A 13,805-nucleotide genomic window follows, 5' to 3' on the forward strand; every position below is an offset into this window, starting at 1 on the left:
GACCTTTGGTTATGACTGGCAGCTATTCAGACGAATAAAGTTCCCCCTAGCGGGGCGACCTGACCCGGTATAGGGAGTTCTTACCAATTCCTTTGCATCGCACCCTGACTGTAACTGTATCAGCCAATAGTCATTGTGCGAGGGCAGGACCGAGCAAGCCTTTCTTCCGCCCCCACCATTTGGGCCAATCTTTTCTTTTGAGCCCTGTGTGATTGACAGGCATTCACACCAATAGGAATTTTAAAACCTTGAAGTCCGCCCAACGATCGTGGGCAGGAGGCGGTTCCTCGTGTGTTGGGGCGTGTGTCTGTGTTTGGGGGATCTGAGGGGTACGCTGGGGCGACACCGGACGGGCCATGGCAGCCGCCGAGGAGGAGGACGGGGGCCCCGAAGGGCCAAACCGCGAGGGGGGCGGGGCGGGCGCGACCTTCGAATGTAATATATGTTTGGAGACTGCTCGGGAAGCTGTGGTCAGTGTGTGTGGCCACCTGTACTGGTGAGCATCGGGAAGGCTGGGAGCGGGGAGTAATTGGAGGGCATATTCCCATCGCTGGGGCCCGAAGAGGGGACGTCAGTCTTTTTCTGGTGTGTGTGTGTGGGTGGGGGATCACGTCTGTACAGAGGCCATCTGTGGACAGGAGGGTGTTGGGGGCCCGGGGAGTGTGGTGTTAAGAGCAGGTGGGGCGGGGAGTGCGGGCCACTGCACATCTGTACAGGTGAGACCCGAGCTGCCCTGCCCCCGAGAAGTGAGGGTTCATAGCGGTACAGGTGGAAGCGGATGAGACGCAAAGGTTAAGGGGGGCGTGTGTCAGTTGAGTGGGGGAGACCCAGGGACTAGGCGATCCCATTCAGGTGACATCTAGGGGAGGGCCCTGTGCAGGAGCAGGCTTGAGAGGTTAAAGGGCCCTGTAAATAGACTTTAATGACTGAGAGATAAGGGAGTAATGGAGGAATGTGCTAGTACATGGGGTTTGGTTTGGAGCGAGGGGGTTGTGATTGATAGAGGAAACCTGGTAATAGGAGCGGAAGAGAATTGGAAATTAAACTGAAAGGCAGAGAAAGGAGGGAGGGAGAGAAAGAAAAAGAGAGGGAGGGAGAGAGAATGTGTCGGGGGAAGAAGAGAGGAGAGAGTTGAGGGTGAATGGAGCTTCAGGTGTTGGAAGATCAGAGTCAGCTGGCACGGTAGAGGTTGTAGAAAATATGAAAAGAAATGGCAAGCGAAAAAAGAAAGGGGGTAGATGGAGTTGTGAGGCCTGGGGTCTGTGTCTTTTTCTGTGGCTAGTTTAAACCTTTTTTTTTTTTTCTCTCTTCTCCATCCAGTTGGCCCTGTCTTCATCAGGTGTGTACTCAGAGATGCAGAGGGAAGTGGGAGGTCGGAGGAGCCGGAAGGCCCTCCTGGGTACTGGAAACCACTTCATTTTTTTCCCCCCAGTGGCTGGAGACCCGGCCGGAGCGGCAGGAGTGCCCTGTGTGTAAGGCCGGGATCAGCAGAGAGACCGTTGTCCCACTGTACGGGCGAGGAAGCCAGAAGCCTCAGGATCCCAGGTGAGAGACTGGCGGTGGTGCCGAGGGAAGGGCAGGGGCTTCTGCCCCGGAAAGAGAGGAGAGATTTCCTGCTGACCATCTCCCTGGTCTTCCTCAGATTGAAAACTCCACCTCGCCCCCAGGGCCAGCGACCGGCTCCGGAGAGCAGAGGGGTGAGTGGCCTTGTCCAGCTGTGCCCCTGCCTTGCCGGGAACTTGCCCCTTCCCCTCTGACTTTCCCCGCCTCCCTAGGGATTCCAGCCATTTGGTGACACCGGGGGCTTCCACTTCTCGTTCGGCGTTGGTGCTTTTCCCTTTGGCTTTTTCACCACCGTCTTCAACACTCATGAGCCTTCCCGCCGGGGTGCAGGTAAGAGCCTTGCCTTAGCCCCTGCCAGGGAGCCCCTCTGTCTGCACAGGCCGCCTCAGCCTCCCTCTCTCCCACAGGTGTGGATCTGGGACAGGGGCACCCGGCCTCCAGCTGGCAGGATTCCCTCTTCCTGTTTCTCGCCATCTTCTTCTTTTTCTGGTTGCTCAGTATTTGAGCTATGCCTCCTTCCTGCCCACCTCCAGCCAGAGGAGAATCAGTATTGGGGGTCCTTGCTGACCCTCCCTTACTCCTGGACCTCCCCCCCATGACCCTGCCGTTTCTGTTGCTAAGGGCAGCCCTGGTCGGGGGCGGGGTGGTGTTGTGTAGGTCGGAGGGGAAAGCCTGCTGCTCTGAACTGCTCGCTCAGTGGCACGGGGACTCATGGCCCTGGGGCAGGAGGACGGGCTGAAGAGGACATTTCTCCTTCGGATCCTCTGATTTCCCCCAGATTTCTTGATTGGATGTTGAAAGGTGGGCAAGGCTCCCTGGCGTCTCCCCCACTCTCCCTGTGGGTTTAATTTAATTGTTCCCCCCCCCAGTGTCTAATATGGGTTCTGACATAAGTGCTTCCTCCCCTCACTACCTCCTTTAATACACGTTCAATAAAAAAGGTGAAATATATTGACGGGGGACTCTCCCAAGTCTGTCCCTCCTTCCTTCCTCTCCCCAGCTTCCGCAGGTGTCTGGTGTGGAATGCAGAAGTGTGGGTGGGCACCCCTTTCCCTCAGGGTGCAGGGGTGACCCCCCCCCAGACACACACACGCATATGGGCAACATGTGTCAGCCATTTACTCGTCCTGTTGATGGGGGGCTCTGGTTGTGGAAGACGGGTTGGTGAGGGTTGGGAAGGGTTGTTCTGGGGAGAACAGGTCTGGGGCCAGGGATCTGAGGGCTGGGGTCAGCCCGTGGGCCCCTCAGGGCTCTCCTGTACCGCTCTCCATCGCCTCCCGAGCCTCTGACTGATGCAGCTCTGTGCGGTCCTCCTCGTCCTCCTGGTTTTCAGGGACTTTCCTGAGGAAGAGGATTGGGGAGAATTCTGCATGTGGTTCTGGACCCTCCCCCGTTTCCCCTCTCACACCCTTCACCTACTGCCTGGAAGCCCCCAGCCTGAGGGGTCTGGCCTTCTCCACTAACCTCTGCTCTCCTTGGCGTTTCCGCCTTCGCCACAGGAAGACTCCGACAAGCAGGGCAGCTGTTCCCAGGCCTCCCAGGATCCCCAGGGCCAGAGCTAGGGTCCCCAGGCCTGGGCCACCCTCAGAGCCTGTAGGGAGATGGGGGAAGTTAGGGCACAGCCCCTGCTCCTCACTAGCCCCTTCTTGTCAGCCATCCCCCAGTCACAAGTGTTGGAGGCCACCTGCTTCTCTGACTTTATCCAGCCCCTATCCAGCCCCTCACCTGCAGTCGTCCCATCCTCGCCTGTCTCTGGAAGACAAAGTTGGGATGAGTCAGAAGGGAAGACCTGAGATGGGGAGAGGGCTACCTGGTGGGAGTCCCAGTGGAGTCCTTCCCTTCAATTAGGGAAGGGCGAGGCTGCGCCAGAATTTGGGTGGGGCAGAGGAGGTCTGGGTGTGGGAGCACTGAGGGAGGGGTGGGGTGGCTCTTGGGGATAATGCCAGAATGGGGTAGGGAGCTGACACCTGCACTATCCCTCATGCCAGCCCCCAGGGTCCCTGGGATTTGGGGTTGGGTCTCACCGACACTGATGCTGACAGGAGGGCTTTCCTGGGGCCCACGGTTGGGATGGGTGGCCACGCAGCTGTAGGTTCCCTCATCTTGAGGCCCCACCTCAGGGAGGAGCAGGACAGGGCTGGGGGGCAGGGGTAGGGACATGCCCTAGTGGGAGAAGGGAAGTAGGAGACTATTACAACAAAGCTCCAGTCCACACACCCCATACACCCTTTTTGTCACCATGTCCTCAAATACCCTGTCTTCCTCCTCAGCCTGCCTCTCCCTGCAGGAGCTCTGTACCCACCTCCCAGTTAGTCCTCTCCACCTCCCAGCCTCTCCAGATCACTCACATCCTTCATCCAGTGGATCTGAGGAGGGGGCTGGGCAGGAGCTTCACAGGTCAGGGTCACAGTCTCACCAGGAGCTACTGCTCCACCTTCTGGCTCCACCAGCAGGCGAACCTCCAGGGGCCCAGGCTCTGGGGATGCGAAGGAGCATGAGGTTGAAGTTACTCCTGAGTGCTCTCAGCAGCCACGGACTTGGCTCCCCTCCCTCCCCCTGCAGGCCATACTTCCAGAAAAGTGCTCACCCCAGACACTGGGCTGGATGGGGGCTGTGTATGAGGCCCGGCGGCGGGGCAGGCTGGGGCTGAAGCTACAGGAGAAGGTGGGGGGAGGCCCTCCTCCCCCGGCTGGAGTCACCATCAGCTCTGACTGCAGGGTGAAGAGCCCCGTGTCAGGGTGCCTCCTGGTCTGCTCCTTCACAGACACTCCTGTGGTGTGGGGAGGACAAGCTAAGATATCTCAGGGCGGCTGTGAGAGTGAGGAAGAGGCAGGGAGGACTGGGCACCTCGGGCCTTACCCTTCCCGTCAGGTACCAGGAGTTCCCCATCCATGTGCCAGCTGAGAGTCCCCAGAGGATATCCCCCGTCAGACACACATGTCCCCACCTTGGGAAAGAGGGACACCATCACCTTTGGAAATGAGAGATACCGGCCACACACACACACACACACACACACACGGCAGTCACCCTCCCCTCCTATTCACAGGACACGCTCTGTTGGTTTTCTTCTGCTACCTTACTGGGGACACCGGCAGTGAGTTCAGAGGCAGGATCCAGGATCTCTGGCTTCCCAGGAATCTCTAAGGGAAGGAAAAACCCCATCAGAGGCTGCAGCTCTGAAGGTTCTCACGCTCTGGGTGTGGGAATGGGGCAGCAGAAGTCAGAGATCCTTGGGCTGCAGGGCCAAGGAGTCAAGAGCTGAGGTTGAAGGCTTTTTCTTAGATGAGAGAAGGCCCTGGAAATCTTACGGTAGACCCGGACTCTGTAATTGGACTTGGTCTCCTTTCCATTCCTGTTTGTTGTCCGGCACCGGAAAGTCCCCTCATCCTGGATCCCAACAGCCGGAAGGAGGAGGGAGCCGTTGGGGAGGACACGGGCTACACTGTCCCATGAGCCTCCCTGGGGAGAAAGGACTTTCCAAGCTTCTGTCCGGCCCGTGTTCTGGAGACAGAGGAGAAAGGTATAAACCTCGTGAGTCGCCTGGGCAAGGACTGAGGAGGCAGGGTGGAGGGCTGTGGACCATCGCTGGTCTCCCTGAAGTCAGGAGCCCTGCTTACCAGTTTCCATTCCAGCTGCTGGGGTGGCTTCTTGGGGGCCCCCTTACACTTCAGCACCAGCGGCTCCCCAATCCGGGCTGTGATGTTCTGACCACCTACTGCTGCCCCTGGGAGACAGCATCGTGGGAGAAGGGTGGAGAGATGGCGGGGGAGGCTAATGCAGTCAGGACAGAGCAGTTGTGGGAGCTTGAGCAGTGCCAGGCACTAGGAGAGTTCTGGGAAGGTTGTGGCACACGGCTGGGGGGCTTGGGAGGGGGCAGGCTTTCTGCAGGGAGGAGTGGTGGGACAGGGGGAGCGGCTCACCCCACAGACTGAAGACCAGCACCCAGGCTCCGGCCGCTGCCCCTGCTGCCATCCTGCTTCTTGCCCAGGCTCCTGGCTGTGTCTGCCCCTTTCACTGCTGTGGCCACCGCCCTAGGTGGGGCTTGTACCTTCTCCCCTGCCCCCATCTCCCCATCCTGTCCTGTCACAGGGAATGCTAGGAATTCATACCTCTTGGACAAGAGTCCTTCAGGTACTAGGAGAAACAATGGTCACCCCACCCCCAGGCACTGCCAGCCTCTGGGCACAGTTATTTCCCTGGGGGTGGGGCGTGTACCTCCTAGGGTCTCCTCCTCTTAGATCTGCCCCCACCCCCCAATATTCCATCCACCTGCTGAAGGGTGCCAACTAGAGCCCCATGGTGACTGGGCAAGGTTACTAAGCAACAGGATGCAGGCCAGGCTGTCATCCCCAAGGGTGGGCAGGTGGCCTGCTAGTGAGGGCAAGGTTAGGGGACTGGGGAGAGATCTGTCTGGGGCTTGGTGAGAGAAAGATAGTTTTTGTTTTTCTGGGGTTTCTAATGTTTTTGGAAAAAAATTCTCAACTAAACCCAGGGAAAAAAGAAATTTCTTTATTTAAAATTGCGTGGCTTTTTTTTTCTTTTTTCTGTGAAACTACAAGTTTACAAGTGAGGAGAGAACTGCCCCCGGCCCGTGCTTCCCACCCCCACCCATCACACTCCCAGCCTGCCCCGAAGTTCTGCCCGGTTCCTTGACGGGAGATGTTCCCGCTGACAGTTTTGTCAAATCCTGAGGATGTCTGAGGGGATCACGTGGTAGGGTTCAGGGCCAAGGACGGGACAGTGCTGATTCTACTTCCCCCCATACCTGGCTTTTTGCAACCTCCCTCCTCTCCCCACCCCCTTGATTTTGGCATGAGAAACAAAAAAGATACATTTCTGGGGAAACTGAGGGAGATACACATATAAGCACCCCAACCCATATCTAACATATTTGGTAATAACCCCCTCCCCGATTCGTTCACCTCCAATTTGCAAATAGTTTTTTTTTTTTTTTTTTTAATTAAAGATGCATCTAAGGGGAAGGTGGCATCTTCAAATGCCTCAAAATCACTGAGTCCAGACCTGCCCAGGGGTTGTGGGAAGGAGGTAAGGAGGACAGCAGGGCCCGCACCTCAGTGCCTCAAACCGGAAGCACCAGCAACCCGCTCGCACCAGCAGGCAGCACTGCGGTGCCCTGCAAAACTCCCTTCTGGATGGCCAGGCCTGGCACGGGGGGCCCTTTCACCAATTCTGCTTGTTCCCCTTTCTCTTACCAGAACCCCTTTGGCTGCTATCACCCCTAATATGGGAAAAGTGAGAAATAAAATAAAAAAAAAGAATATATCTTTATATATATAAAAAACCTACTTCCCCAAACTAAATTAAAAATTAAGAACCAACAACACCAACAAACCAAAATATCAAAAAAAAAAAAAAAATTACAGATGGATCCCAGGGCTTCTTTTTCTTTCCTTAAAAAAAAAAAGTTCAACCCCAAAGCCCAGTCAAGAATTCCCTAAAGTAGCAGAAACTCCCTCCGAGGTAGATATCTGAGTCAGACACTCTTCCACCGAGCGATTCTATTGGTTTAAGATGAGCTGCGTATGAGGTAATAAAGCCGTCTGGAGGGGCAGGGTGGGGATGCACGGGGGGCGTGGCCCACGTCCTCTGTCCAGTCGTGTCCCCATTTTTGGCATCTCTGGTTGGGCAGGGCTGGCGTCTCCGCAGATTCCACAGCATATAAGTGGGGTGGGGAAGAAGGGAAAGTGGGGGGGGGAGGTGTGGCTCAGAGAAACAGAATAGTTGAATGTGGGTCTATGAGAGAGGTGGGAGGAAGGAGAAAAAGGGGTCTGAAAAATAGGTTTCTGTGTATGAAAGAAGGGGAGAGAAAAAAAGAGGAGAAATCGGGGAGACAGACCCCACTTTCCCATCAGGGGCCCCATTCTCCCTGCCTCGTGGTCAGCACCCCCAGCACTTAGTCTTGTTGGGAGGGCACAACCCCATCTGCCCTTCTCTGTCTTGTGCTTCTCCTGTGTTTGGGGTTTGTCCTCTGGATGCCCACGTCCTCTTCCCGAGTTGCCTGGTGACAGCCCCCACCCCGTGACCCTGAGGGGCGAGATCAGTTGGAGGTGTCGGAGTGAACACTCCCTGGTCCCTCTGTTGGGGATGTCACTGAGGATGGGGTCACGGCCTCCTGCCAGCCGCCGTTTGCCTGGAACAAGGGAGACAGTTGGAACGGGGTCACGGGATGCCCTGTGAGGACCACGCCTCTGGGGAAAAGGCTCTCCCTCTGGTGAGAGCTGCAGAGGTTGGGGGGGGGGGCTTCCAGACCCACTCACCCTCATTTCCCGAGGGCTGTACATCTGGCCTCCCCCAAGGTTATCCCCGTAGCCCCCAGGCCCCATCGAGTGTCGGAGTGATTCCACCTGCAGGTCGCAGAGGGAGAAAGGACAGTGAAGAGAGGCCAAAGTTCCATCTCCCAAATGGGGGGTGGGAGTGGCATTCAGGAAAGCCCTACTTGACAGGAGACCAGCCACCTGACCTGGGAAGCAGAATAGGAATCTCCATTGAGCCCGGGCATCCCCAGAAACATGTCTCCGGATCCTGAGAGATTGAAGGAGCCGCCAGAGCCTTGAGGGAGCAGAGAGAGAATCAGGGAGAGCAGAGTCCCTGACAGCAAGTGAACCACAACTTTGTTTCCAAAAAGCCCCCAGGCGGCTCTCTGGGATGTGCCACTGGACACAAATTACCCACAAAAGTATCAACACTCCCACCCAACAGGCTATTTCTGAGCCTCCCCTGGCCACCCACTGGAGTGGGAGGAAGTCATTTCCCTGGAGTGACCTCTGACCCCTGACATCGCAACCTCTTCTCAGCTTGCTCCCTCTCAAGCCCAAACGGTCCCCCTCTCTGCCATGATCCTGCCCATACAGGAAGTAGGAACAAAAGCAGGAAGTGTGCACAACAGCCAGCTGGGGTGACGGCGGGCTCCTACCTGCAGAGGAAGGGGGTGTCGGGGAGCTGGTGCGGCTGTGGCCCCCCTGGGTGACTGACACGGCGGTCTTGACAGCATAGATGTTCGCCTCCTCTTGGAACTTCCCAATATTTTTCTTATAGCGAATCCGCTTGTTGCCAAACCAGTTGGAGACCTGCGTGGTGTTGGACAGAAACAGGGGATGAAGCGGAACCCCTCCCCATGTAGCCCCCCACCAAATAGGCCCTCTTTGCTTGAAAACTCCTTTCCCCGAGCCCCATAAAACCTGAGAGACAGTTATGCCGCACTTCTTGGCCAGCTCCTCCTTGGCCTCCTCACTAGGGTATGGGTTGCTCAGGTGTGAGTAGAAGTACTCATTGAGGACTTCAGTGGCCTGTTTGCTGAAGTTACGGCGTTTCCGTCTGCAGAAGCGGGAGAAAAATGGTGAGGAGGACACTGGCGTCCTGGCAAGGCTGGCGCACTGTGGAGCTCCAGGGGACACGATGGCCCAGGCTGTCAGGGAGGGAGGGAGGGAGGGAGGGACTGGTGCTGGGGGGCTGGCCTGGCTCCCTGAGTCCCACCTGGCATCCAGGAAGCGGGAACGCAGGATCATGACGGCTTCGCAGGTGCTCTGCTTAAGCTGCATCTGGATGGCGCTGAACTTGCGATGGATGATGCTCACCATGCGCTCCATCTCCTTGGGTGCCACGGGCCGCGTGCGGCTCTGCTCCCGCAGCAGGTTCATGACATGGGTCGTGAACTCATTACATGCCTGTGGTGCGGAGGGCGGTGGGCTGCTGGGGAGGGGCCCTTTGGCCCAAGGATTCCCCCACCAGGGCCTAGCCTCACCTGCTCATACTTCTCCAGCTCTGAGTGGTAGATGTGGCGAATCTGGGCAAGTTTGCTGCGATAGTCCGAGTGTTCGATGGAGTTGTCAGGGGACACGCCGCCCCCAGAGGCCGCAGCGGCTGCAGCTGCTGCTGCTGAGCCCCCCCCTTTCTCGGGCCCAGCCACACCCTCTGCCAGAAGCATGTTGTCCAAGCGCATCAGCTGTGGGTCCACCGGCTCCTCCTCTTGGGAGCTTCGGATGCTGAGGCCTAGCATGCAGGTGAGTGGGCTTAGGGACCCAGGGACCTCACACCCAACACTCAGTCCTCCTGGCAGCTCCTGGAGACTTTAGTGCCTTCCCCAGAGCCTCTCAGCAACCTCCCCGACCCCCCACTTTCCTCAGGGTCCCACGCTGTCCAACTCTTTGTAGTGAGCAGGGTTCTGTCCCCAGAGGTGAAAAATCAGAGGGGGACTCACATACCGGTTTTCTCCTTGATTTCACACAGGACGCTAAAGAGAGCAGGTTTCATTCGGTGGCAGTTTAGGGCGTGTTTCCTTGGGAGGAGCAGGAGTGGGGAAAGAGAGGTGAGGCGCTAGAGACACAGAGCTGGGGGTGTCTTACTATGAGGGCACAAGAGGGGAGCCCTGGGGACAAGGAGGCAGGCGGTAAATGCATGGAGGGAGGAAGCAGGGTTGGAGGTGGCTCTTGGGGAAAGATGAACTCCAGAGCCGGGAAGCTACTCTGCTGCAAGATGCAGGCAGCAGGTGCCTGGCTGGGCTGAGGGCTTTGGGAGATGGTCTAGGAAAGTATGGAGGAAGGTTTGGGGTGCTGCTGGGAGAAATGAACTGACTGTAGACTTCGGAGATGCAGGCCGGGGTAGATGGAGAAGAGTCCCAAGTTTGAGGTGGCCGAAAGGGGCAGAGCCAAGAGGGGACGGTGGTGTGGTCAGTGTGGGGCAGGGAGGGTGGTGAGGGAGATGAGCAGGTGGGAGCTGATGCACCTAGTGTCTGGCTGAACTGGGGCTCCCTCAGGAGGGGTGTGGAGGGCCCCAGATCTGGAGGGAATGGGGGTGGGCTGGGAGGAGTTAGGGCAGAAGACTGCACAGCCCAAGAACAGTTTCTAGTCTGGGACTCTCAAGGGGGCTCCGGACACAGGGCTGTTCCACGCGCGGGTAGGGGTCACCAAAAGGTTAGGAGGGAACTTGGGGTTCCCTCTGTGAAGGTCTCAGGGTGCGGGGTGAAGGGAGGGCTGAGAGGGATCACTCTTCTAGGGGCTTCCAGGAATAAGGAGAGGAGAAGAGAGCTGGAGGATCCTGGAGCCGGCCTCGCACTCGGGGGAGGGGGGTGCTCCCATAAGATTCAGAGCATGTGAACAGGGTTCTGGTGGGTCTGTGTAGGGTCACGGGGTGGGGGCACTCACTTGGCCTGGGCCTCGTCCAGGCTCTGGTCGGTGATGGTCATTATCTGCTGCAGAATGTCCCCGATGTCTTGCTTCCCTCGGCCTCCCGGGACCCCCCCGCTACCCCCACCGGGGTCTCCGCCACCGGGAGGCTCGCCAGGGCCCCCAGGCTCCCCACCCACCAATCCCAGGCCCCCGCGGCCCCCGCCTGGAGGGGGCGGCCCCAGCAGCCGCTCGTCCATAGCTGGGGGGGGGCCCTGAGGCCCCCTCCCTGCTCCGCCCCTCCCCCCGCCTGGTTACTTCCCCCCCAAACTCGCCGGGGCCGCTGCTCCCTCCGCCCCAACCCCCGCCCGTCTCCCCGGCTCCCAGCTCCCCCGGGGTTCACCCCGGCACTGAAGGGAGGCCTGGAGTACCGGCTGGGCCCCCACAGGAGACCCCGGCCCCCGGCGGCGGAGAAAATGGAGCCGGAGAGAGAGAGAGAGAGAGAGAGGAGGCCCAAGCGGGGGTGTGTGTGCGAGAGAGGGAGGAGGGAGGAGGGAGGAGGGGGGAGGGAGGGAGGCTGGGGGAGGGGAGCCGGGGAGGAAGAGGAGGGGAGAAGAGAGGAGGAACAGGGAGGAGCTGGGGGCGGGGAGAGACGCACAGAAAACAGAGGAACCGAGAGCGAGTGGAGGAGGGGAGGCGGCCGGCCCACCAGGCAAACGGGCCTGCGGGAAGGCCCGGCGTGAACCTCCGCGGCCCCGGAGGGGCGTGCGGGGGCTGGGGGGCCGCCTGGGCCCTGCGGCGGCGGCCGAGGGACGTGGGCTCGGGCTGCCGCGCCGCCTGGGTTCACGGACCGCTCAGTTCATATTTCTTGTTCTAACGACTCCCCTCCCTGCTCTACTTAATTAAAGGCAGGGGAGGGGGTGGGGGAGGTAATTAGGGAGGTCTCCAGCCGCTGCTTAATGAGCCAGTAATTAAGCAGCCAGGGAGGGGAGCTGGCCTCCGGCCAGACAGGGGAGAAAGGCCCGGCCTCTGGCCTCACCTTCCTACCCTCTACTCACCCCCCGCCCCCCAGAGATCAGACTGGAGTCCAGAGGGGAATCACATTTATTCATAAAACCAAAACTCCACACAGACTCAGAGCAGCGGTGGGGAGGGGGTGGGGCAGGGCTAAAGGTCCACCCACGGCCTCTAAGCCTCAGTCTTGGGGGTGGTGGGGGGGGTGGTGGACAGGTTTCAGTGTCTTCACCGCTGCCCCCCTCCCTTTCTCCTTGCCAGCGCGGAGGGTAGGGCTGGCTCTCAGGTCATAATCTTGGGAGATTTGCCTTTCCCTGGGAGGAGGAGGCCTGAGCCCTCAGGCCTGCACTGTGGCTGGTGGCTGGTGGCAGGAGACAAGGCAGGGCAGCCACTCCCAGCGCCTCTGTGAGATGGGCCGCTGGCCTCCTCTTGCTGAAGGCCCAGCCTACCTTGCCTATTCCCCAGGTTTGAGGACTTTCACCCCCTCTGGTTCCCAGGGACGGTGAGGAGGGTGATGAATATTGAGGTGTCTGCTGGGGCTTCCAGTCTCTGGCACCTGTGCCAAGCAGGGTGGAGGGCAGGCAGTGCATCGCCCCAGGAATGAGTGCAGGCCGATGAGAGGCTCAAGCCTCAGCAGGTGTGTGTGGGGGGCCGGGAACGTTGCTCCTCCATGCGGCCGCCACCCTGAACTCTGAGCAGCAACTCCAGGAGCTCCTGTCCCCCAGGAGGGAGGGGAGGCTCTGACCGCTGGGCCTCCATCCGCTGGCACTGGAAGAGCAGGAGAGGGTGGGCATTGGTGGTGGTCTGAGGGGAGGGGGCCCTTGATAGGAGCTAGGGTTTGGGTGGGGGGCACAGAGGGAAACCTAGGGCCAGTGGGGCAGATGGCCAGGCAGAAAAGGGGGTGAGGCCCAGGAGGCCTGGCCCTTGCCTCCCAGGGGCGTCTCACCTGGTGACTGAGGATGGTGCTATAGAGCTGTTCTCTGTCTTCCAGAGGCCGGGATGGGGGGGCTGCTAGCGCCGGGGGGTTCTGGGGAGCACGGAAGGTGGCTCTCTGCTCCTCTAGGCGGCGGGACTGGGCCTCGGCCACCAGGTCCAGAAGGTGCTCAGTCTGCAGGGAGAGCAGGGAGGCCGAGCGCGGCCCCAGGGCTGGGGAGAGGAGGGGAGAGGGCTCAGAGACCCGGAGAGGCTGGCTGGCAGGTGGGAGTGGTGGGGGTGGGGTGGGGACTTGGGGTTAGAGCAGAGGGGATGTGCGGGGAGGCCGCTGGAGACGCAGGAGTGGGCCTTGGTACTGAGGCCCGGATGTCGGTGGGCATCGGGGTCCAGGTGGTCCCTGGGTGAGAGGGGGTACCTGTGTGGCGGGTCCCTGGAGGAGGAGGGGATGGAGGAGCAGATCGCCAAGGCCGAGGGGTGGAGTTCAGAGGTGGCCAGCTCTGTTCATCCTGAGCGGAGTCCTGATGCCAAGAGACGTCCGTTCCAGTCAAGCCGGGGCATCAGCCGAGGCCAGGGGCCCATTTTCTCTCTGTGCCTCTGTTCCTGCCCCATTTGCCCGGGCCTCACCAACTCCCCTGTGCCTGGATCTCTGCCCTAGGTCTTCTTACTTCCCTGCTCTGCCAGTGTCGGCCTCCCCGTCCGGTGGTCCGGTGCCCAGCTCACCTGCTCACCATCCTGTTCTTCCTGGGGTCTCTCCGCCTCCATGCCCTGGAGGGGAGAAACCTTTGGGGGAGGGGTGGCTGGGATCCGGCAGAGGGCAGGAACCTTGGGTTCCTGAGGGGAGTGGGGGCTGGAAGGGGTGGGGGTGAGCTGGGGGCTGGACGCCCGGGTACTGAGCAGGAAGCTGGGTTCCTGGTCAGCCCCCCCACGGGCCCCGCCCATCCCTGTCAACTTCCTCCATTCTCTTTTCCCACCCAAACGGCTCCTTTGACCTCTCCCCAGGGGAGGACAGAGGCTGGGAAAAACTTTCCCAGCTGCAGGAGTGAAGGGGGCTCTTGGTGGAAGCGGACTCCTGGCCCTCTCGTCTCCAGAGCCTCGGCAGCCCCCCCAAACCGTGGCTCTGCTCCCTCCACCCCCTTCAGTTCTTTCTGTCAACACAGGAACTAGTTACAC

General features: G+C 59.5%; 4 protein-coding genes across 6 annotated transcripts; 1 reads left to right on the forward strand and 3 right to left on the reverse strand.

Annotated features, from left to right (window-relative positions):
* Positions 1 to 275: 275 nt before the first annotated feature.
* Positions 276 to 2,514, forward strand: RNF5 (ring finger protein 5). Its single transcript, XM_062187421.1, has 6 exons — positions 276 to 496; positions 1,321 to 1,339; positions 1,433 to 1,545; positions 1,643 to 1,697; positions 1,776 to 1,893; positions 1,971 to 2,514. The coding sequence occupies exons 1-6, from the start codon at positions 357 to 359 to the stop codon at positions 2,066 to 2,068; spliced, it is 543 nt and encodes a 180-aa protein (XP_062043405.1). The 5' UTR covers positions 276 to 356; the 3' UTR covers positions 2,069 to 2,514.
* Positions 2,515 to 2,667: 153 nt separating this feature from the next.
* On the reverse strand, positions 2,668 to 5,996 carry AGER (advanced glycosylation end-product specific receptor). Its single transcript, XM_062185917.1, has 11 exons — positions 5,487 to 5,996; positions 5,184 to 5,290; positions 4,875 to 5,067; positions 4,642 to 4,706; positions 4,423 to 4,510; positions 4,151 to 4,333; positions 3,912 to 4,039; positions 3,588 to 3,726; positions 3,289 to 3,315; positions 3,028 to 3,154; positions 2,668 to 2,904 (listed from the first exon to the last, which is right to left on the reverse strand). Exons 1-11 carry the CDS (start codon positions 5,536 to 5,538, stop codon positions 2,808 to 2,810), a joined length of 1,206 nt encoding a protein of 401 aa, XP_062041901.1. The 5' UTR covers positions 5,539 to 5,996; the 3' UTR covers positions 2,668 to 2,807.
* Positions 5,997 to 6,158: 162 nt separating this feature from the next.
* Positions 6,159 to 10,963, reverse strand: PBX2 (PBX homeobox 2). 3 transcript variants are annotated; one of them, XM_062185916.1, is made up of 9 exons: positions 10,728 to 10,963; positions 9,789 to 9,862; positions 9,329 to 9,576; positions 9,061 to 9,203; positions 8,766 to 8,901; positions 8,501 to 8,654; positions 8,048 to 8,136; positions 7,845 to 7,931; positions 6,162 to 7,717 (listed from the first exon to the last, which is right to left on the reverse strand). In XM_062185916.1, the coding sequence occupies exons 1-9, from the start codon at positions 10,946 to 10,948 to the stop codon at positions 7,625 to 7,627; spliced, it is 1,245 nt and encodes a 414-aa protein (XP_062041900.1). In that variant the 5' UTR covers positions 10,949 to 10,963; the 3' UTR covers positions 6,162 to 7,624. The 3 variants fall into 3 exon arrangements, with proteins under 3 accessions (XP_062041897.1, XP_062041900.1, XP_062041899.1); XM_062185915.1 differs by having other exon boundaries at positions 6,165 to 7,717; positions 9,061 to 9,251; XM_062185913.1 differs by having other exon boundaries at positions 6,159 to 7,717; positions 8,501 to 8,901; positions 9,061 to 9,251.
* Positions 10,964 to 11,782: 819 nt separating this feature from the next.
* GPSM3 (G protein signaling modulator 3) lies at positions 11,783 to 13,784 on the reverse strand. The gene is made up of 4 exons (XM_062185919.1): positions 13,356 to 13,784; positions 13,051 to 13,153; positions 12,649 to 12,848; positions 11,783 to 12,470 (listed from the first exon to the last, which is right to left on the reverse strand). The coding sequence occupies exons 1-4, from the start codon at positions 13,572 to 13,574 to the stop codon at positions 12,333 to 12,335; spliced, it is 660 nt and encodes a 219-aa protein (XP_062041903.1). The 5' UTR covers positions 13,575 to 13,784; the 3' UTR covers positions 11,783 to 12,332.
* Positions 13,785 to 13,805: the final 21 nt, after the last annotated feature.

The sequence above is a fragment of the Lepus europaeus genome, chromosome 3, assembly GCF_033115175.1.
Source record: "Lepus europaeus isolate LE1 chromosome 3, mLepTim1.pri, whole genome shotgun sequence".
Lineage (NCBI taxonomy): Eukaryota > Metazoa > Chordata > Mammalia > Lagomorpha > Leporidae > Lepus > Lepus europaeus.